Here is a 23,512-nt window from a genome sequence, read left to right on the forward strand (position 1 = left end):
AACTTGATTTTTGTTTGAAAAAACATCCACCTCCTCGCATTGATTGAACAAAGCAATAGGATCCTATGTTGATTGGAAAACTTTGTTTTAGATGGAACGTGACGTAATGCATTAAGAAACTTTGTTCTTCAATTTAATTATATTGGTTTTTCAAAATTTTCAACAATAATATATATTTGTAACTATAACACATATTTTTTCAGTGTGATTCTTAGATTATTAGGTTATCACTCTTAAACTACATTTACTTTTAATATATTTTAAAAAATTAAAATCAGTATGAAGTATTTTCCACAATTTGAGACGTTATTCTCGAAGCATGATGGCTGGGTCCATGTGATGTGTGGAAGAAAAAACACTCTTGGAGAAGCAAAACGTGGCCTTTAGTATGATTGATCCTGTTTTTTGTTTTTGATCACATAGCCACAACAATAAATAATAAATGAATAAATTTTAGAAATAAATTTATTTTTGAACATTCGTTGAAAAATTCAAAAAGAAAATTATTTTTTGACACCTACGATCTGTTATAATGCTGATTTAATGAGAATGATTATATTAAATCTATTTAAAAATAATAAAAACTCAATTGAGTTTAAAAAACTATAAAAACAAAAACGAATGATATATATATATATATATATATATATATATATATATATAAATATAAGAATTAAATTATTAATTAAATCGTTTAATAAATTATCTTTGTTTATTTATTTATCTATTTATTATTTGTCTAATTTTTCACATTTGTTACTGTTTTTATCACCTTCTCACCAATTAAATATCTTTATATAGCTCTCGTATAAATTACAACGTTAAGAGAATCCATTATTATTGGTTGATAGGATATAGGTTTAAAATAAATAAAAGTTAAAATTTGAAGTTATATTTAAGAATATATAAATTAAAATTTTAATTATTTAAAATTTTACTATTTCTCTAAAATTTTATTTTATAAACAATTAGAATACAGTTATTAAAAAATATATAATACATAATTTTTCTTTTTATATTCATAAAATAATAAATATATAAAAAATTTAGGAGCTAAAAAATATTATTTATTAAACTAATATTTCATTTGTGAGAAAGAAGAGAGAATTACTTTTTATTTTCAATATACAAGAAACTCAAAAGATAATGAGAGAAAACATAAAAATATCTCAATAAATTTATTTGTCTTTTACTGTATTTAATTTTATATTTTATTATTTATTAATATTAAATATTATACTTTATTAAAGAAATAAAAATCTTTCTAATTTAATTTTCACTAATATAATATACCAATATAATTTTAATTGTTTTTAAAAATTTATGGCCATGTCCCTGTTAAAACACTAAGATGCGCCTTTGGTTATATTAAACAAGATAATATATAATTCACTTGTTATTCCAACCCACAAATAATGGTAACCACTACACGATAACCAATGGTTTACTAGGTTTATATAATTAAAGGTATGAGACTTTTATGGAATATAGGGTTCTCAAATTTTAGGTACCTAAACTAATGCTAAAACCTTTAAATATGGTCAAATAAGACCCAACTCAAAAGGCAATGTCTCTTCTCATTAACAAAACCCACCAAAGCTAGAATACCAACTTAAATTGACAAATTACCAATATATATATATATATATATATATATATATATATATATATATATTATTTTTTTCAATTCATCAAGATTACTTATAATTTTTTTATATTAAATTGTTGATAAAAAAATCATTAATTTTTTTTAATAAAATCATATTGGCCAACTCTAATAGAATCTTCTCTATCAATATATATATATTTTTTCTTCCACCTAATTCGAATTCAATGTACTTAAAGGAAAGTAGTAGAGTTTCACTTCAATCAATGAACTTGGCCTTGTCCTTGATTTGCTTAACTAAATTTTATATTCCATTTTCAATTAATAAAGAGTGGTACTCACTGGACAAAGGAATCAAAGAAAAGATGGGGGACCATATTTGCAATTATACTTTTGTTGGACTTATTTCTCTTTCTAACTAACTTAAATTGTATACCCTCCCTTCTCTTACTTTATTTTAGACCAAAATCCTATTTTGGTGATTTAATTCTCATAAAAGATTTAATTAAATCTTTAATTTTTATTTGGTTAAATATAGTTATTTTGTTTTTAAATACAAAAAATGATTTAATTCTTTTAAATATAATTACGTTAGGTCATTTCTATTAGATTAAGGTTAGATCATATTAGAATTTATATATCAAATCATAAGTAGTGTTATTTGATGTATAAATTTTATCGAAAATCTAACCTAATTTAATGAAAAAGACCTACTTAGATCATTTTAAAAAAGAAACTAAAACATTAAATTGAACCAAATGAAGATTATGGATCTAATTGAATATTTTATAAACTAGAGGACCAAAATAAGATTTTAACTTTTATTTTAATCTAATTATCAAAACGTGACCGCATCATCTTCGCATCTATTCATTGCAAATAAGTTATAGTTTCCAATTATTTCATAATAATGAGTTCAATTACCAAAAAAAAAAAATGTTTTCAACTTCTACGTTCTTTTCCTACTTTTTCTTGTACAAACACCTTTCTCTTAAAATAACATGAAAGGATGACTCATTAAATCTATAATGTTCAAAATATTGGCTAAAAATTCAGTGAAAAAGAAAAAAGAAAATAAAAAGATAAGAAACATTTTAGTTGTAATATATCATAACCACTGAAAATATGAAGCTTAAAGTATAACTTGGTTTCTTTAACATAAAAGAAGAGTGGAAGAATGTAGGTAAGTCCTCCTGTTATTAACATGCCGTTAGTTTTGTTCGTATTGTATGTTTTTTTTTTTCTGAAAAAAAAACTTCTATATAATAGTATTCAACGATGAATTTTGCAGTTTTCACTCATTAGATCATAGAGTTTACATATTATCACATGTTACTCAAGTGTTTTAGTGTTAGCTTATAACAATGACATGTCGTCTCATCTCCACGTTATTGTTATTGTTATTGTTATTGTTATTGTTAAGAAAACTTTTGGTACAAAAATTTAGAAACTTAAATTAAATATCAATTTTGTATACTTTTTTAATCAATTATTAGTCTAATAATCAACTCTCATCCTACTTATTAAGAAATTCAAGAAGAAAAAATACTAAAAAATGATTGACGAATAAGTTACAAGTGAACTTGTTTTAGGTAATAGGGTGAGCGTTCTCTTACACATTTTGTTTGTCCGCACTTCATAGTATTCTCCTCCTAGCTTTGGTGTCTTGTTCGTCCAAATCGGTTGATGGTACCTGTTAAAGATACTCTGACGCTCAAGTTAGTTATATATAGAATGGTCAAGCAAATTAAGGTAGTCTTAAATGCATATTAAAGTACCAACAACCATACCTTTGACCTCTATTTATAATATTCTTCCATGGAATTTGATTAGGGACGACCTAATAACGACCCAATTCTTCCTAATCATGCTTATGGTACCTTGTTTAATATAATTGCTTACTTAATTGGTTAGTTTGGTTTGGGCCGATCTAATCGTTCAGCTAGCTTGGTAATGGTCTTCAACAATTGTGTTCAATACATCTAATAGTCTTGCAATGCTTAAAAGTCAAGGCTAAGAGAAATTTTAATAAACATTTCTTTTTCAACCCTTCTTGATACTTCTAAGAACAAAATTAGGATGGAACTCCAACTCCCAATAAAGACTATATTGAATACAATGATTAAATCTAATAATATTATCTCAATAGACATGTGGTTATATATATATATATATATATATATATATATATATATATATATATATATATATATATATATATATATATATATTCACGCCTAAGCGACAAGGACTCTTGCTTGAGCGACAAAGTTGTCGCCTAAGCAATAATTTAACAGAGACAAAAAGAATTAAAGTGGTTTTCTCGCTTAAGCGAGAAGCTTGTCGCTTGACTGACACCTTTTGTCGCTTGAGTAGAAGTTGTCGCTGGAGCTAGAAGTTGTTGCTTGAGCAACAACTCGAACATATAACAAAGTTGAATTCTGACTATTTTCACTTGATTGAGATTTCTCCGGCTTGAGCGAAAAAAACAAAGTTTCACCATATTTTGAGCACCCAAAGTTCAGAAAAACGTACCACAACAATTTCACGTGCACTCATCAATTCAATACACCAAATCACAATTAAATACCAAGATGAGCAATTTATTTTGAAATTTCAACAAAAACCCAGTTTCCTTACCTTAAATGTAGACTAACATTGAAACAACGAAAACCCCCAAGATGTTTTTTGAGCAGTAAAACCCCAATTCAACCTAGAAAAGCCAAAACAAAAGAACATATGGAAGAAATTAGGCTCTAATATGAATTCAAGCAAAAACTAATCCTCCAAATTGAAAAAAAAAGAAGGTTGGATTTTGAACTTACGTGGAGGAAGAAATTGTTCGTGTAGATTTAAAGAAGACTTTGCCACAATATCAAAAATGGCCTTTGATTCACGAAAGAATGAAGATCAAATGATAAAAGTGAAAGATGAAGATTAAGGGGAAGAGAATAATGAATTGATTTTGAGAGAAAGAAGAGGCTTTGTGTTTCTGAAAACCGAGGCAGTTGAAAATGAGTTTTAAAAGAAAAGAGTTTTTACATTTGAGTTTTTTAATTATGTTAAATTTAAATTTTAACTAATATTATGTTATGTAAGATTTTGCTTTGTTTCAAGTAATTCCATTATGTTCTATAAGTTTTTGTTTTTGTTTTAATTGTAAAGTATTATTATCATATTCACACAAAAACTTTGACATTACCCTAATGTGAAAATACATTTATACCTTAATAAAAAGGAAACTAGTGAACACAAAAGTAGGGGTGGCAATGCGAGCCGGCTCGACCCTTTTAGGCCAGCGGGCCAACCCACTTTTTCTTTTTTATTTTTAAATCTTATGATGAAGCATTCAATGTTCAACAAATTGAGAAACTTTAACAAATTCACAAAATTAAGCAAAATTTTTGGGGAGTTGGATGAGAAATTGATAATTTAACATTTTAATCATATTCATATTCGTATTTTGACATATACAATGTATTGTTCAAAATTTAGCACATTTAAAAATACATAATACTTGTCTTTTCCAGTCATACAAGGATTTTGAACGTTCATGCATAAGTCCAAAAGGAAAATAACTGATATACACAAGTACAATTTTTTTATGTAGGCTAACAGGCGACGAGCTATACGGGTCGGGTGTTTGTGGGCCTACGGGTTCAATATCTCAACCCACCTCGTGTTTTTTGGGAGACTACAGGCCGGTCCACCGGACCAGACCCACATTACCACCCCTACACAAATGTTTGAGCAATCAATGATATTTGTTTGTCATTTCAAACTTCACCAACCAAATATCTGTTTCAAAATTAGATTATTATGCACAAGTTAAGATTCTAAAACTTAAAGGTTTCATGAGAAAACAATTATCAAAAAATATTAAGTATTAATAAAATTTGAACTAATCATATGATTTCTAATTCAAACTTTAAAATAATAAGTTTATGTGTTTGTTTTGCGGTGTGAATTTTTCTTAACTTTACTCAATATATCTTTAACTTCCTAAAAAAACTAAATTAATTAAATATTATTTTATCATAAAAAATTAAACAATTGTTGAAAAAATTATAATCATTTTATTATTGTTCTTTATTGTTGAGTTACTAACAAATTATGTGAGAACCTAGAAAATTTCGTTTTAAGAGTAACAATGCTTTAAATAATGAGATTTTATTATTATTTTAATGAATAAAAGTTTACATATAAATCAAATTTTTATAAAAGGATCTCAATACTTAAAGATACTCAATCTCTCTAGAAACACTTTTATAGGAGCTCCTTTCCCTCTCTTTATAGTTTCTCATTGTATCCTCATTTGTCTAACGATCAGAGACTACTGGGGTGATCCCTGTGACGAGATCTCTCATTCTATCGATTAGTTTCCTCCACAAAGAAGTTGATTTTCTGTTCCTTTCTTGATCAATCGTTATAGATGCAAGTGGTCATTCTTCGAATCTCATATGATTTCTAAGTTTCTTAGTGAGTCTTTGTTGATTAGTGGTTCTAATGATATGCCTTGATCGTTTATGTGTTGCTCCTAGGTTGCATTAGGTGCTTTTATAGTAGGAGAGAGGTTCCAGTACCCTTTTGGCCGTCTGAGTCATCTACATGTAAGGGAAAGTAATTATACTACTTAGAAATTGTGTAATTGTTGGCTATTTTGTATTTTGAGGTCCATTTAAATTGAGATTTGTAAAAATGGGTATGTTGAATTTGTTTTTGAAAAATTGCATTAAGTCGTCAGGTGAAGTCGTCCTCCACCCTACCAGTTTCTTTTTTTTTTCTTCAAAAAGCGAAACCGTGTTGTAAGAGGCCGATTTCTATTCACGTAAAAAGTGAAGTCATCCTCATACATGACGACTTCACTTTTAATTTTTTTTAACGTTGCAGAGTGGTGGTGGAAATGGAAACAATGGTTTGAGTTCAGTGGAAACATCAACAACTATTAAAGCACCCCACACACTAGATTGCAGTTTCAAGATTTTGTGGGCCCAGTGAATCTGAACCTTACATGCCACTATTTGCTTTTGTATCCAGAAAGTGGTGTTGTAGCTTATAACAGATTCTATCCTTCTTACTACTTTCCATCCTCATCCTACACGGGTGTTGACCAAGATTAGCATCACTTTCAATCTCCACCGTTGGTTTCCTTTGAGATCTTCAGTGATGAAAGTAAAGAGAATGTTGCACTATGAATATTATTATTATTATCTTATTTCCTAGAAAGTTTGCGATCCTATTGCAATTGCAAAGTTTACCATTTCTTTAGTAAGAAAATAAGAAGAAAAATATTGTAATTTTTTTCCTTTATTACTCTTTTTAATGCACGTTATTTCTTTTTAATGCACGATATTTGTTTGTTGAAATGCATGGAAATCCATTAATTTAGAAACGAGATAATATGAAATAAGGAATGGAACAAGTAATTTTACCCCTTGAATGTTTTTAACAAATAATCTAGTACGTGTAGGTGTAACAGTAGTTGCTACTGTTTCACTGAACTCAAACCATTGTTTCCAATTCCCACCACAACTCTACAACGTTAAACAAAATATATAAAAAATATTTGAAAGTGAAGTCGTCATGTATGAGGACGACTTCACTTTTTACGTGAATAGAAATCGACCTCCCACAACACGATTTCGCTTTTTGACAGAAAAAAAAACCGTCAGGGTGGAGGACGACTTCAACTGTAATGTCGTCCTCCATCCTAATGACTTAACCCAATTTTTCAAAAAAAAAATTGACATACCCATTTTTACAAATTTCAGTTTAAATGAATCCTGAAATATAAAAAAGTCGTAATTATTTGATTGATAGATTTCATAATTGAAAATGAGTTTGGCTTATGAAATTGATGTTTGTGATGTATGAAATTTACGTGTAAATTGAAATGGGTATTGTTTAAACTGATTACATCTGATATGTTTTGTGAGTTCAAATTACACTAATAATGATGATGAAATGAGATTTTGTGTGAGATATGATGTTTGTGAAGATCCTATGGTGGTATGGATTGGTTAAGGCTATGCAGAAATTGTTGTTCTACATAATTATGCAGACTCGTTGGATGAGTGAATACTCGTTGGAAAAATTATGAATCAGGGATAGCCCTAATGTGGTAGTCGTTGAGCGAGTAATTTTTGTTGGTTGACTTTCATAGCAAGAATACCTCTGATTCGAAATTCATTAGGCGAGCATTTCTCATTGGGCTAATTATTGGGGATTTAATTTCCTGGATTCCCAATGAGACACTCGTTGGGCAAACCATTTTGTCGTAAGTCGAAATGTGTGTTTCGCCCAACGAGAGGATGGATTCGTTAGGCGATTCTTCCAGGTTTTGAACATATATTAGCTAGATTTAAATTGAATAATTGATGCGTTTTTTGTACTTAATTGATAAAGATCATTGGATTTTCTTGTGTTTCTGAAAGCATGGAATGAGATGTGGATTATAGGATTTCATGGAGAAATTCAAAGTGAAAGTATTTAGTGTATGCATTGGCATAAGGATTGTTTATGGTGATATCCTTTCTCTAATAACTGCTCACACTCAAATAAAATAGAATAGGTTATGTCGTGAAGTGATGTAGGAGGTCCTAGTCACTACGCGAAGGAGATTTATCTTGTGAGTGGTTTGGTGATAACCCCTTTAAGGCCAAACTCTAGAGAGTTTAGAAACCATCATAGGTGCACATCACCATGAGTCTGATGTTTAATGCATGTATCCGAATAATTGAGTTTAGAGTCATCTATTTTTTGTGCATATGTATGTTTGTATATTTTACTGGTGAATGTGATTTCTTTTGAATGCTGAGGTTTAATCTTGTATACATTAGCTTACCCTTTTGCTTGTTTTGGGTATTTGTTTTGTGTTATCACTTTTGCAATGATCACTTGTTAAAAACAGTTCTGTCTAATACTCTTAACCACAAAGGGATTTGAATTGATTAATGAGTTTTTCACTTACTTAATGTGAATCTTGAAGGAGTCTTTAAGGTTTAAAACTCAATTAATCAATTTCGCAGTTCTGGGTTAATGGACTGTTTAAATCAATCAAGAAAGATTATAAGAGGGAAGAAAGAAGCAAGACACACAATTTATACTGGTTCGATTCAAAAAGAATCTACATCCAGTCTTCTCCTAAGTAACACACTTAGGAGGATTCCACTAAACAGAAAGGTTCCAAGAATTACAAGCACACCTATGTAATTCCAACCCCCAAAACCCAAGAACTTGATTCAACAATCAAGAACTCCCCCTAGGAGCAATGCATCCACACAATTGCACCTAGGTCCACACTTCAAACACTGAAGCAACTGTAATCAAAAATACAGAAAACAAAACAAGAAACGAATACACCTATACTGTGCAGATTTGACTAGATGCTCCTTGATTCAAGCAAGACCCTTCATAGTAGTATCAACTCTCAATCTTCTTGGATCTACACTTGAGTGATCTTCCAGAATATTCAGAAACTCTGTGACTCTCAGATGGCTCTGTCTCAGATGAAAACTGCGTGATCTTTCTAATTTCTCCCCAGCCAAAACAGATTCCAAAAACAGCTTTTATACAAAGGTTTTTGCTGTCACTAATTCGATTAGCAATTTACCTAATCGATTATCGTGAGTATATTTTCACTTACTTTGTACCATACTCACAGTTAATCCATTAGTTAAAAAAACTAATCATATGCAGAATTACACAACAAGCCTGAAATACATTTGATAAAGAGAAGTTAATTGCCTAATGCATATCCTAACTAGACCAAGCTATGTTTTATCCTAGATCAGTAGACATCATCAAAATTGTTCTTCATTTATGGATGAAAGGCTCCCCCTTTCAACATCACTTAATTGTGAGCAGAGATGAATACAGTTGAGGATACTTTTCTCTCAAGCTATGTTTTTTCCAATCATTCACGCACGCAACCTTAATTGGATTATGAGACATTTATTCAATTGCATATTCTTCGACATTTAGTTAAATAGAAATTTTATTTTTCTATTAATTTGTGGGGTTTCATCTATCAATATTAAATACTAAATTGAATAATTTTATTTTAAGAGGAGAGATAAAAACAAATGACTAGATGTTTTGTAGCATCCCTATTATCTTAATGATTGAAGCTTCAAACATGACTAATTTATTCACATTTAAATTAGATTGTATACGCCTGACTACATGATCATGAATCTTATATAGATTGTATTCACATTTAAATCTTATACATGATTATTGTCGGGCCTAGTCGGATAGACGGGCCCAACCGGATCCTCGGGCCCGTTCGAATCGTAGGGCATGATCAAGTCATCAGGCCCATTCGGGTTGTCGAGCTTTTCAGGTCGTCGTGCAGGTCTGGGTCGTTGGGCCTATTTGGGTCTTCGTGCTTGTCCGAGTCGTTGGAATTGTCCCACAGATAATAATATATTTTAAAAAACAATATACTTTTCATGTTGAAGATGAAAACCCATGGATTGGCCTTGACCCATAGGGCTTTTGTAGGGTTTTTGGCCCTGTGAACTTCTTTGATGGGAGGTTTTTTTCAATGTGGGCTTTTTTTGGCTCTGTGGGCTGGGCCAAATTGACACCTCTATACAAACATATACATACAAGGAATCTCGTTCTTTTTCACCAACTTTTCGGCCAACTTTGGGGAATATGAGATGTGGAAGATTTTTAGAAGATGGGGTATGGTTAAAGAGGTTTTCATCTCAAGGAAGCTGAATCGAGAAGGACACAAATTTGGTTTTGTCAGGTTCCTAAAAGTTAAGAATGTTAAAGCACTGGAGAAATAACTAGACAACATATGGATAGGGAATCTCAAGCTAAAGGCCAATTTGCTAAGATATAACAGAGATCATATGGAATGGAATGGGGAAATGGTTATAATCAAACACCCGCACCCAAAAAGAAGACTGCAACATTGTGGAGAAAGAAGCCTGATCAACCCTCGTATGCTCAAATAGCAAAAAATGAACTTTTATCCAAAGAGGTTTGGAAAGGTGTTGAGTTTGACACGGAGGAGTTGGAAATGGAATGGTTGAATGAAAGTTTCGTTGGAAGAATGCATAACCCTGACGATCTCGAGTTCCTGAAGGATAATTTTATCCTTGGAGGTATGGGCTTCTTAAAAGTTAGATATCTTGGTGACAACATGGTGTTGATAACAAGCTCGGATGGAACTAAGATTAATACTCTGATAGAAGAAAATAGCATCTAGTTTGCTACTATGTTTGAATCTTTACTACCATGATCTAGAGATCAATTACTTAGGTCAGATGCTTTGGGTTACCTATTTCTCTTTGGAACAAACAATGTCTAGCAAAAGTGGTGGCAGGAATTGACAATCTGGAGTATGCAAGAGTGAGACTCAAATTACCAATAGGAAAGGGGGGCAGTACGCAGACGAACATGAAAAGCAAGTCTTGTAACTGCGTATGTGGTGATATGGGAAGTACAACCTCAAATAGCAACTCAAACAAAGATAGTAAGGACATTATATCTGAGGGCTCTGAAATGGAAGAATTTAGAGAAGACTTTGGCCACAAGGAGTATAAACATACTGTTATTTCGCCGGAGAATAACACCGGTGGCGAAATCGGTCCCGATGATGCAAATGCTACATCAAATTTCAAACGTTGCAAGGATAATACAGATTTGGAAAGGTTCTGTAATAACCAGAGTGGTGTAGACAATGTAAGCATGGAAAGAGAAACCACTTTTTGGGTGAAACAAAAAGCTAATAAGGGAAAGGGTCTGTATAATGGCAGAGAAAACACGATATCAGAAAGTTTGAATAAGACAAACCACTCAATAGAATCGATGGTAGTTGAAACCATGTTAAATGAGCTGGGAGCTAAATGGAATGTGTTTGAAGCCCAAAGTGGGAAGAAAATCATGGGCCCAACAAAAAAATAAGTGACCCATTTGGAGTGTGCAAACTACATCAATTCAATGCCATCACATGGGGGTCCCGCTGTTGAAAGAAATGTCCCCCTTGGTCTACAACAAAATCTTGATATAGGGATAAAGCGTGCTCACAACCGCACTACCCCAAATCATGCGGTGGCAACAAATATCCATCCTAAGGCAGTCAACGATGAGGGTATCTCTGATGCGAATGTCAATCTTTGTCCTACCAATGACAAAGCGACGAAACCACACCACCTTGCCATCCAGGAAATCCACGAAGATGTTATCTTCGATGCAAACGATGATCCTCAACCTATCAATGTTGTAGCCACAAATCCAATGACCCTTATCAACGAGTCTGTGGTGGACCCAAATTCCTTTCACGTACTAAATAAGTTGGAAGAGTTGTAGGCTCGAGATGTGGAGAACAAAAATCAGAGAGATCAAGGAGATGGGGTAAGAAACCCAAAATGAATATCCTTAGTCTAAATGTAAGAGGCTTGAGGGGAACGATCAAATCTAGGTAATTAAAAGAGATTATATATAAAGAAGGGATAGGAATTGTATGCCTACAAGAAACAAAAGCACAATCAATTAATAACGAGAGGTGTTATGCAATATGGGGAGATGTAGATATAGAATGGATATACATAGAAGGTGAGAATAGTGTAGGGGGATATTAACAATGTGGCACAAAGAATGTTTTAAATGTGATAAGTTTATTAGAGGCGAAGGGTACCTAGCAGTTTCAGGCATATGGAGGAAAGAAAATATACCTAGTGTAGTGATGAACATTTATTCACCTTGTCAATTGAACAAAAAAAGGTTAATATGAAAACAAATAGTACTAATAAAACAACAATATAGATGCAAGGTGTGGTGTATGTTGGGAGATTTTAATTCAGTACGAAAACCTGATGAGAGGAGAGGTATAAGTACAAATGCAACTAGTAGAAGAGAGATTCTAGAATTCAATAAGTTCATAGATAAGACAAATTTTAATGACATACCAACAGTTGGGCGAAAGTACATTTGGTATAGACCAAATGGAACTACAAAAAGTCGCCTCAATAGAATCTTGTTAACAAATGAGTGGCTAGAGCATTGGCCAGGAAGTAAACAATATATTTTGGACAGGGTTATATCTGACCATTGTGCTCTAGTACTTAAGCGGGATCAGATTGATTGGGGTCCAAAACCTTTTAGAACTATAGATGCTTGGCATAATGTTACTGGGTTTAGAAAATACGTGGAAACGAAATGGGATAGTTATAAAGATGTTTTTGGGTATACAAATCTACAAAAACAAACCATTATCAACAAAATAAGTGAGTTGGACAAACTAGATGATGAGAGCAACTTAGAGGATGAGATGAGATTAGAGCGAAGGGATCTCTTCTTTCAACTCAATCTAGTTAACCATAGAGAAGATGCGTTGTGGAAACAAAAGTCTAGAGCTAAATGGATTGAAAAAGGCGACTTTAATTCAAAATATTTTCACTCAATGGTGAATTGGAGAAGAAAGAAAAATGAGATCAAAGGAGTGGAAATACAAGGGCAATGGTGTGAGAGACCAGATGTAGTAAAAGGGGTTGTAAAGGATTATTTTAAAGAAAGGTTAACAGAGTCAACACCATTAGAAATTAGACTAGGAAAAGTGGATTTTAAAAACATAACAGAGCAATATAATGAAATGCTAACCAAGACAATTACAAAGGTTGAAATTAGAGAAGTTGTATGGCAATGTAAGGGTACTAAAAGTCCTGGACCAGACGACTTCAATGGTTTCATTAAAAGGCATTGGAGGGTTATCAAAAGGGATGTCGCTCAAGCTATTAATGACTTCTAATAAAAAAATACTATTCCAAAGGGGTGTAATGCTTCTTTCATTTCCTTGATACCTAAAACTGAAAATCCTATCGGATTGCATGAATATAGATCTATTTCCTTGGTTGGATGCATTTATAAGATAATAGCCAAAATCTTATCTAAAGACTTAAACTTGTTTTGTCAGCCATAATTGATTATAAGCAATCTGCCTTCATCAAGGATAGAGGTCTATTGGATAGTGTTGTTGTGGCTAATGAGGTAATTGAGGAAGTACGTAATAATAGGATGCAATGCTTGATAGTAAGTTGGATTTTGAAAAGGCATATGATTCAGTTAGGTGGGACTTCTTATACTATATGTTGGGTAGACTGGGTTTTAGCACTAAATGGATAAGCTGGGTAAAGGCCTGTCTGGAATCATCCACAATATCGGTTCTTGTAAACGGTAGTCCAACTCAAGAATTCAATCCAACCAAAGGACTAAGGCAAGGGGACCCATTAGCGCCTTTCTTATTTCTATTAGTTGCAGAAGGTTTGTCGGGCTTAGTTAGACAAGCCAATATTAAGAATATGCTTGAAGGAATAAGTGTAGGAAGAAATGAGACTAAAGTTAATATGCTGCAGTTTGCAGATGACACTCTATTCTTTTGCAAGCCATGCCTTAATAACGTTGGGGTTATTAAAAGTATCCTGAGATTTTTTTAACTTGCATCAGGGCTTAGGATAAATTTCCACAAGAGCAAGTTAGGAGGCGCAGGGGTTGGAGACGATGAACTTAAAAGAAATGCCTTTATCTTGAACTGTGGATTAATGAATGTTCCTTTTCAATACCTAGGTATATGTGTAGGGGGAAATCCTAGAAGGAAATCATTTTTGCAACCTATAGTGAACAAAATAAAGAATAAATTAAATCGGTGGAAAGGAAGGTTTTTGTCCTTTGCAGGGAGAGTATGTCTACTCAAATCAGTTTTGACATCTATACCACTATACTACATGTCAATATTTAAAATGTCGGTCTCAATTAGTGAGGAGATAATGAAAATACAAAGAAAATTCCTTTGGGGTTGGGGGCAGAAGGGAGGAAAATAGCTTGGGTAAAGTGGACAAAAATCAAAGAGGGAGAGAGGTTTTGGTATAAAAAATATAAAATTGTTCAATGAAGCACTCTTAGCTAAGTGGAAATGGAGATTAGGTATAAAGGAAAAGGGGCTATGGAAAGATATATTGGAATCTAAGTATGGGTCTTGGAAAAGCCTGGATGATAGAAAGAGTGATCAAAGAGAATTTAAATGGTGAAAAGATTTAAGAAAGATTTATGGTTCTAGTGAGGACAATACTTGGTTTGACAAGAGTGTGTATTGGAAAGTGGGATCTGGAAGTAGGATTTTATTTTGGGAAGACATATGGGTAGGAGGTAGATCACTTAAAGAATCTTATCCTAGGTTATATGGCAACTCTAATAAGAAAGAACAAACAATAAGTGAATGTGGGAAATGGGACAACAACAAATGGGAATGGAATTTGGCCTGGAGAAGAAAATGGTTTGAATGAGAGAGACCTTAAATTGAAATGTTTTCAGAAGACACTCATAAGATAACTCTTGCTAGGGAAAGAAAGGATTGTTGAATGTGGAATGATGGTGAAGATAAGGTTTATACAGTTAAATCAGCATATCAAAAGTTACAAGAAGCTTCGATATGCCTCACGGGGATGACTTGACGGTGCTTGTGGGGAGGACTTTACCTACCTCATAGAGGGCTTTACGGTGCCTCACGATGAACACTTAATGGCGGAAGGTGTTGTCAAGTTTCTTGATATGCAGGATTGCTTCCTATTGCGAAACTGAAGTTCTAGATCTTTCTCTTGTGCCTTTTATTAAGTGCAAGTACATAATTTGAATATATATTACGTGTATTTGTGATTAATTAATTAATAAATATTATTAATCAATATTGTGAGACCCCCTTTTCGTTTTATTTCTGCTCTAAAAAGGTTTGGGCCTGGCCTTTTACGAGGGCCCAAGGCCAGCCCATTATGGACCTCAAGAACCCCTCACTCAGCCCCACTCAATCTCATTCTGCTCTTTTCCAAAAATTGTTCCTCTCCTCCCTCTCACTGTTGAAACATAGAGCTTTGCTAGGGTTTAAGTAAGCTCCTCTATTTCCTCCAAGCTTGTGGATCATTTCCCCCATGTAAGTTGAGCTTGATTTTCACCTTTCTTTTATCCAGTTCTTTTGCTCTGGTTCTATAATGGGTTCTTTCCAGAACCTCACCCTCTTGTTGGTGTCCTTTTCTTTTCAGTCTTCTAATGTTCTTGGAGCTGTGGTGCTCCTTCTGCTAGTGTCTAAACCTTCTCACAGTAGCTTGTGTTAAGGTAAGGGAAGCTAGGGTTTCACGTTTTAATTTATTTTGCTTGTTTTTAGTTATGTTTCGTGTTTCTGATGATTGTGTGGTGCTTATGATGGTATGAAAATACATTGTGTGTTATCCTAAGCGAGTTTCTAGTTTTGCATGCGTGGAACAGTGGGGGAGAACTGGTATTTTTGCCAAAGCGAGCTCGTCTCGTCTAGGCGAGAATAGTAGAAGCTCGCCCTGGTTTCTACTTGAGCTCTTGCTTAGGCAGAGAGCCTACGTTTTGAGCGAAGAATCATCTTGCTTAGCCGAGAGGGGCTCACTTAAGTGAGAACTCGCAGAACCTTCCAGTTCTCTATGTTTGTAGTCTCGCCTAAGCGAGAGCCTATAGCTTGAGTGAGAAAATTTCTCTCGCCTGAATAAGGGCTCCTAGCTTGAGCGAGATTGGTGCAGAGACGTGCTCCAGCATTGTTCTCTTCTGTGTTTTGGGTGTTTGGGTTACATGATTGAATGATTTACTGTAAAAGATTGAAGTATGATGTTGCATGTGTTTAATAGGATGAAATGGGGCTATTATATGTTGCGTTTGGCATGAAATGAAATATGAATTGGTTAGTTGGTTGAGCATTGACATGATATTATAATGCCTGAGATAAAAGTTGTGGTTATGGTGTGAGGAACATGAATCTGGTGTGAGATATACGTAATTCTATGAGTCTCATGGGGATATCTCATGGTGGTGTGTAGTGTATATAATTAGATAAAGATTCAAGTAAGGATTATATCCCGAAGCTTTAAAGGATCAGTTAGTCTCACATAGAGCAGACTGATTCAAGTGGTGAGAGTAGCGGGAGACCCTAGTCTTTGGCAGGATAATGACCTTAGATGATTGAAGGCTAACCTTGTGCTTGGTAGGGTGAAACCTATTGGCAATGGCTTTGCAAAGCAGTAGAGGTCACCATAAGTGCAAGCATCCAGTGAATTCGATCTTATTATATGTATCTGGATAATTGAGTCATAGTGTCTTGTTTGTTTGCTATCACTTGTTGAATGCCTACTGTGTTGCCTGTTTGGAGAACTGTTTAATATTGCTTGCTAAATGCCATGCTAAAATTATTTTACACTAACTTACTCTTTCTATTTGCTTGTGTTTGTGTGCTTATTGGGTTTTTCCTATTTGCAATGATTACCAATTATTTGATGTGAACAGATATAGTAACCCTGGTGGTCGTTCAGATGGTGGTGACGCTGTTGTCTAGTTTGGAGCTGCTAGCTGTGGCTCTCTTAAGCAGCCTTAAGGCACCAATGCCTTTGTAATTTCTTGCTCTAAGAGTAGTCTTTTTGCAAAATTGTTGCATTAGTGTTCCTGTTCATGGCATTGTGTAGTGCCTTTGCTTTTCTTTTCGGTATATTTGGATGACTTTAAAATCCTTTATACTATATGCCTCACACTCAACCTTTACTTTAATTATACGACATTTATTTAGTATATTTATGCTATATTAAATGGGATGTCGCAAATACTAACATTCTATTATAAATAAAATAATCAATTACTATCTAATTTTTTTACTATTCCTATATTTTAAATTTTAGTTTTATACATTCAATAATTAAATTTACATATTTAACAATTAATTTTAACTTTTAAAATTTAAGATTTAGGCATCTATATAACACAACTACAATATTCATATCTTTTATTATTATCAAAGGGCTTAGAGATGATGTAAAGCCCTCTTATTTCAGCCCCAATCTTTAAGGGTTGCCCCCAAGGTCGAATGGGCCTAAGGGTTGGCCCATAGGGAGCTAAATGACTCAAGACCTGCCCTAACCCACTCATTCGTATCATTTTAGAAAAATAGTTCTCCCTTACTTCCTCTTTGAGCAGTCGTGAAGCTCTGGTAGGGTTCAGCCACTGTCTCTCATCAAGTGAACTCAGACCAGTTCTCTACTCTTCGTAAGTCAGCTTTCAACTCATGCCCTTGCTCCATTTTGTTCATTCTTCGTAGTTACAACTAGGGTTGTCTTAATGAACTCATTTTAAGCTCGTTCCACTGTTTTTCAGCCCTCGAAGCTATTGCTTGAGCTACTGTTCGTCACGGTTGGGGTGTCGAAGTCCTCTGCTAACCCCTTTCCAAGTAAGGGAAGCTAGGGTTTATGTATTTAAAGTTATTGTGCCGATTTTTTGTCTGTTTGTATGACTGTGATGCTTGAATGAGGCTGTTGGTCGAATAAAAAATGTATGGTGTGCGAGTATGTTTGATTGATGTGACGCTACTCTTTTTCTGCATTGCACACTTTTCGTAAAATGAAGATTCTTACTGCGTTAACCGTTGGATTGAGCTGAAATTTTAACAGCTGATTCTTAACACAAAATTATTGACTTTGACCGTGTGGATCTTTAATCGGAACTCTGTAGTGAGAGAAGTTTTTATCGCAAGGTCACTGTAGTTTGGTTGTTGACAACACTGCACACTTTTCGTAAAATGAACGTTACTACTTCGTTAACCGTTGGATCGAGCTGAGATTTTAACAGATGATCCTTAACACATAGTTTTTGGCATTGACCGATCCGATCTTGAATTGGAGCTTTGTAGTCAGAGCAGTTTTTATCGCAAGATCACTGTAATTTAGTTGTTGACAATATTGACCTTGTTGCTTGTTTGGTTTACAACTTTCTTTATAGTTATTCAATTAAGGTTGTTCTCGTTTCATTTGGTTCTTGATTCAATCATATTTAATTTGAATATAAATACAAAAAATTTCTGAGCTTTTACACAAGTTGCAATTTTATTTCTAAAATTCCTAAATCGTTTGCATAATGTGATGTTAAGTTGGATTGCTATGTTAAAGCATGAGATGAGTGAATATGCATGAGTAAGAGGGTGTATGAGTTATGAATGATGAGCTTGGATAAATCTTGACATGTGATTTCAATGAAATGGTTGGTATCAAAATGACATGGTATTGGTATGAGGTGAAATTCTATATTCATGGATTGAGAATGATGAGTTGGAATGGATTCAACATCGAATATGAATGAGGATTTGGTTATAAAGGTTGGCATGAGAGTTATGTGCATGATAAACCTTTCTTGATTGATTGAGTATGATTGGTTTGTGTCAGTGCGTAATTCCTTGGAATCTCTAGGTGAGATTTCAGGATCGTGCTTCAGTGATCGGGACATAATTCCATTACCCCTGTTAGTGAGTGTCCATGGTAGTGCCCCATCTATATAATTTGGTAAGGATTCAAGGTAAGGATTACATCCTGACACTCTAAGGAGTCAGTTAGTCTCACTTAGAGCGGACTCACTCCTGTAGTGAGAGTAGCAGGAGGCCTGAAACTCATTAAGGGCTAACCTTGTGTGTGAGGGAATTTATTCATTGTAACACTTGTAACATATAGCTCGAGGGTGAGCAGCTCGGGGGTGAGCAGAGGTATCCACCACAAGTGCAAGCATCCGCTGAATCCGACAGGTTATATGTATCCAGATGAGTCGAGTCGAGTCTTAGTGTATTGATTTGAAAGTCATAACATGCTTGGGTGTTGTATGTATGTTGGACTGTGAAAGTATACCTGATTGCATGATGAAAATCTTTTTGGCTCTAGCTTACCCTTTGCTCATTTGATTGCTTGTATGTTGTTCTTCTACTTTTGCGATGATCATCAATTTATTGATGGGAGCAGATGCAAGAGGAAATTGTGGTCAACAGGGGAGAGATGAATCCGCTGCATAGTCTTCCTGGGCTGGACTTCTTGTGCTGATTGGGCTTTTCTTTTAGGGCAATGGCCCATGTATTGTCTGGCCTTTGGGCTTCTTTTTTTGAAAACTTTGTCGTTATTCCTCTATGTTTTATTTTGGCATCGTGGTGTGCCTTGATTACTGTACGGAGTTGTGATTGTATTCCAGGACTGCTTAACATATTATTATACGTGACGTTTCCTTTTAATTTGGTTTATAATTAAATGAGACGTTACAGATTATGTCTAATAAGATCTCAATGTTATGGAGTCTCACTTTAACTTATACACCTCATTTTAGTTTTATTCTAATTCATTGACTAAAGCTTGAGCAACCTTATAATAGAGCTCTTTCTTCATTATACTAGTTTAACTCATAATGTATGAAGATTTAACCATGTCAATACCTCGTCGAGAGATGGTTTACGCCCTAATAAAAAAACATTATTTTATTCAAACATTCACATGTAATATTGTCAAAAAGCTAAAAATAATTATCAATTATAGTGAGCTTATATAAATTAAATTATAATAAATTTCAAAAAATATCATATTCTATCAAATTTAAAAGTCATGAATATGATGGGTAAATCAACCACCAAATTTTAAGCGGTTCGGTTTAAATTTAAAGTTAAACCAACGTATAATAAAGACTCATATACTATTTCTAATGGAGATTTCATTTGCGAAACCTTAATGACTCATAAATAGTTTCTGAAACTATATATCTGAAGGAGGAAATTATCTCAAATAAAAATAAACTTATTCTAGAGTTTTAGCAAGAGAGAGTGAGAGAGGAACTACATAGAATTAATGGGAGATGATACAAAAGTGTGATCATTGTAGAACTGTATAAATTTAGTTTGAAGATAAGGTGAAATGGAAATTATATAAACATTAAAAAGCAAGAATGCGACATGAAACCAACAGCAATAAAGTCCATACTAAATGTTTCCTTTATTGAATTTTTTTGTACACAGTTAAACACCGGAAAATTAATTACTTGGCGTAAAAGTCATTTAATTCGCAGACACTCTTGTCTACGATAACTTTGACTACAGATCCAATTGCACATTCTCCGTTCAGAAAGATCAAAATCAAACAAATTGATATAAACATTTGATGCTGGAAAAGACCAACCAGTGAGCTGTTTTCCAAAACTAGGTATCAGAAAATTACAATAACACACTTCCAACGGAAGAAAAATATAAAAGAAAAAAAAAAAGTCTCTGTTAAAGCATCAACAAAAACCACTCTATGGAACTCCACATGTTTCTGTGAGCATGTTCATTTCATGGCGATGGGGGGAAGAAAAATCAACCATTTCTGACATGGGTTTGAGTTTCTGGAATTAATATGCTCCTTCTATGTGACTCACACTCACAAATGCTCCTGTGTTTGAATTTTCACTTCACCTTGTCACATGAATTTGTGTTTATCTCGTTAAAAACTCTGGCCCTGTAAAAATTTATGTAAATGGTTGTGATAAACACAATTTTTCACCCAACAAAACTAGGTGAAAATTCAATCTTTGATGATCCATATCCTCACCCAACATCAGAACATAGGAGAATGAGAAGGAGATGAATTCACTAAATTAAGGATGCTGTTCCAATAGTTGTTGTTATCTTCGTAAAAATCACTGTGACTGTTACTACCACCATCGCCATTGTTAGACTCTCCTCCACCTTCCGACGACAAACTCGGATCTTCCGAGTTTGTCTTAAGGAGAAGATTGGTGAAGCCTTCTTCAACAATGTCATCGTGCGAGCCATTAGTTCTGAGAGTCTCGTGCACCCAAGTTCCCTCCATGGCCATTGTGAACTCATGCATACCAGAACTGAAAGTGGTGATAGAACTATCATAACCTTTCCACTCTTGCTCACCCTCTTCTTTCACGAGAGAAGAAGAATTACCCGAACTTCCCACAAACTCGATCATAGGCATTGCGTTATCATTGTTGCTGTTATTATTATTATTACTATTATTATTATTCTCTCCTCCAATCCCATTCATAATCGGTGGCGCATTCTCAGAGAAAGATAACGTAGAAGTAGGAGACTCAAGGTCCGTGCTTGCAATGGCGCCACTCCCTTCACTGGACTTCAACCAACCCCCGTTGTTCCAAGCCTTGAGAACGTCGAGGGAGGACCGCGACGGTGGCGGCGGCGGTGCTTCTGCCTTATTGGATGCAGAAGATGATGATGCAAACGTGGAAGAAGTTCCAATCTGTTGCTGAAGTGAATGTGAACGTAGCTTTGACTCTCTCACTAGTCTTGCTTCAGCTTCAAGACGAGCACTTTCCCACTGAGCCATGTGGCTGAGATTCGCAGCGGTTTTGGATTGGCCGTCACTGGAGAGAAGTGCATCGTTTTTGGGCTTGTGTGTGACAGGGTCGATTCCCATTTTTGTTAACCTTTTCTTAAGATGTGTGTTCCAGTAGTTCTTGATCTCGTTGTCCGTTCTCTTTGGCAAGTGTGTGGCTATTGCCGACCACCTGAGTACAGAGACAGCACAACCATAGTGCAGACAACGTTAAACTAAACCCTAGAGCAGCATTCCAAAAAAAAAAAAAAAACTACTGTTTTTCTTGTTTTTAAGTCACCATTAGAAAAAAAAAATGTGAGAGAGTATGTGTAGTATGCATAATGTTGAGAGAATTAGATAATGACATAGATGATGATGGGTACATGGCATTTTGATTGTGTATGAGATATATATATATTTTGCAATTAAGATTGGCCTGGAATAAACCTGTATGTCAGGGAAAAATTGAAGGAAATGGCACAGAGGAGAGGACAGTGTCCCAATTTTTTTTGTTGGGGGAGGGTTGGAATAGTTGGGTGAAGAAATTGAGAGGTCATTGCATTTAAGACATTCTGCTGCACAGGAAGGGCACAGGACCAGAAAAGAAATTATAGCTCCACACGGAAAATGAATGAATGAATGAATGAATGATTCATGTATAGTTACTGAGGAGAGAGTGTGAGAGAATAAAAAATCAAGTGTGAAATACAGCGAGTGACATGATCCATTACAACAACACTGTCATTTACAAAAACAATGCATCACTTTCGCATCTTCAAAAAAACTCCATAATGGGTCTTCAGTTTTCAACACTTTGCTTCCAAGAAAAAAAAAAATCTAAGATTTCAAACAAAAACTAAAACACTTGATTTCAAAACAGCAAAACCAAACAGCAATCAAAGATTCGAAACCAAACAAACCTGTTTCCTAAGAGGGCATGGAGTTGAATGATGGTTTGTTCTTCTTGCAGACTGAACTTGCCTCTCTTAATATCAGGTCTGAGATAATTGGTCCATCTCAGTCTACAGCTCTTGCCACACCTCTGAAGCCCTATAAACACACACACACACAACACAGCACAAGCAGTTTCACTTCAACATGAACTACATTGCAACACTACACAAACATGTACTTACACATGTTATTACATATATTACACCAAAAAAAAAACAGTGTGAAGTACCAGCTTTTGTTGGCAAGGCACGCCAGCTTCCATGACCATGTTCTTCGATGTAAGCCAAGAGCTTCTGATCTTCTTCTGGAGTCCATGGTCCTTTCTTTAAACCTACCTTGTCGCAGCATGGTGATCGTCCCATTTGCAAGTGGAAACTAGCACTAAAGACTGTAGTAGCTTTTGCTCTTACTTATATAGCACAATGAAGGGAAGAAAAAAACTATGGTGTATGGTGTGAGAGAGATCAGTGAGAGAAAGAGAGAGAGAGAGTGATGGAGTTAATTATAAATGAAGAGATGGGCATGGAAGAAAGGTCAGCGGCATCAATGGCATAATAAACTAAACTAAATTATAAGGTACATGTGTGTGGACTATATCGTTACAAGAGTACCCTTCTCTACCAACTCATCAATTTTTTATTTTTTTTTTATTTTTATTTTTTGTAATTATGTTACTCATGTAAAATTTCTATCAAAATAATCATGTGATTTAAGATTTAGGATTTAGACACCGTATGTTCACATCTAAGAATTGATTAGTTTAACAAACAATGTTGTGTGTGAAAGATTGTCGTTGTTTTTT

At 34.2% G+C, this 23,512-nt stretch overlaps 1 protein-coding gene across 1 annotated transcript; it reads right to left on the reverse strand.

Moving 5' to 3' along the window:
- Nucleotides 1-20,530: 20,530 nt before the first annotated feature.
- On the reverse strand, nt 20,531-23,239 carry LOC114181399 (transcription factor MYB16). Its single transcript, XM_028067845.2, has 3 exons — nt 22,940-23,239; nt 22,677-22,806; nt 20,531-21,946 (listed from the first exon to the last, which is right to left on the reverse strand). The coding sequence occupies exons 1-3, from the start codon at nt 23,070-23,072 to the stop codon at nt 21,007-21,009; spliced, it is 1,203 nt and encodes a 400-aa protein (XP_027923646.1). The 5' UTR covers nt 23,073-23,239; the 3' UTR covers nt 20,531-21,006.
- Between the last annotated feature and the right edge of the window lie 273 nt (nt 23,240-23,512).

Source organism: Vigna unguiculata, chromosome 4 (genome assembly GCF_037176805.1).
Source record: "Vigna unguiculata cultivar grain cowpea cultivar isolate G323 ecotype 2 chromosome 4, ASM3717680v1, whole genome shotgun sequence".
Classification (NCBI taxonomy): Eukaryota; Viridiplantae; Streptophyta; class Magnoliopsida; order Fabales; family Fabaceae; genus Vigna; species Vigna unguiculata.

Bases quoted from the DNA above. Each gene is read 5' to 3' on its own strand.
- LOC114181399 (XM_028067845.2), bottom strand. From the start codon at position 23,072: ATGGGACGATCACCATGCTGCGACAAGGTAGGTTTAAAGAAAGGACCA. The intron at 22,807-22,939 runs GTACTTCACACT...GTGTGTTTATAG, and splicing joins TGCCTTGCCAACAAAAGCTG to GGCTTCAGAGGTGTGGCAAG. The intron at 21,947-22,676 runs GTTTGTTTGGTT...CTCTGTACTCAG, and splicing joins CATGCCCTCTTAGGAAACAG to GTGGTCGGCAATAGCCACAC.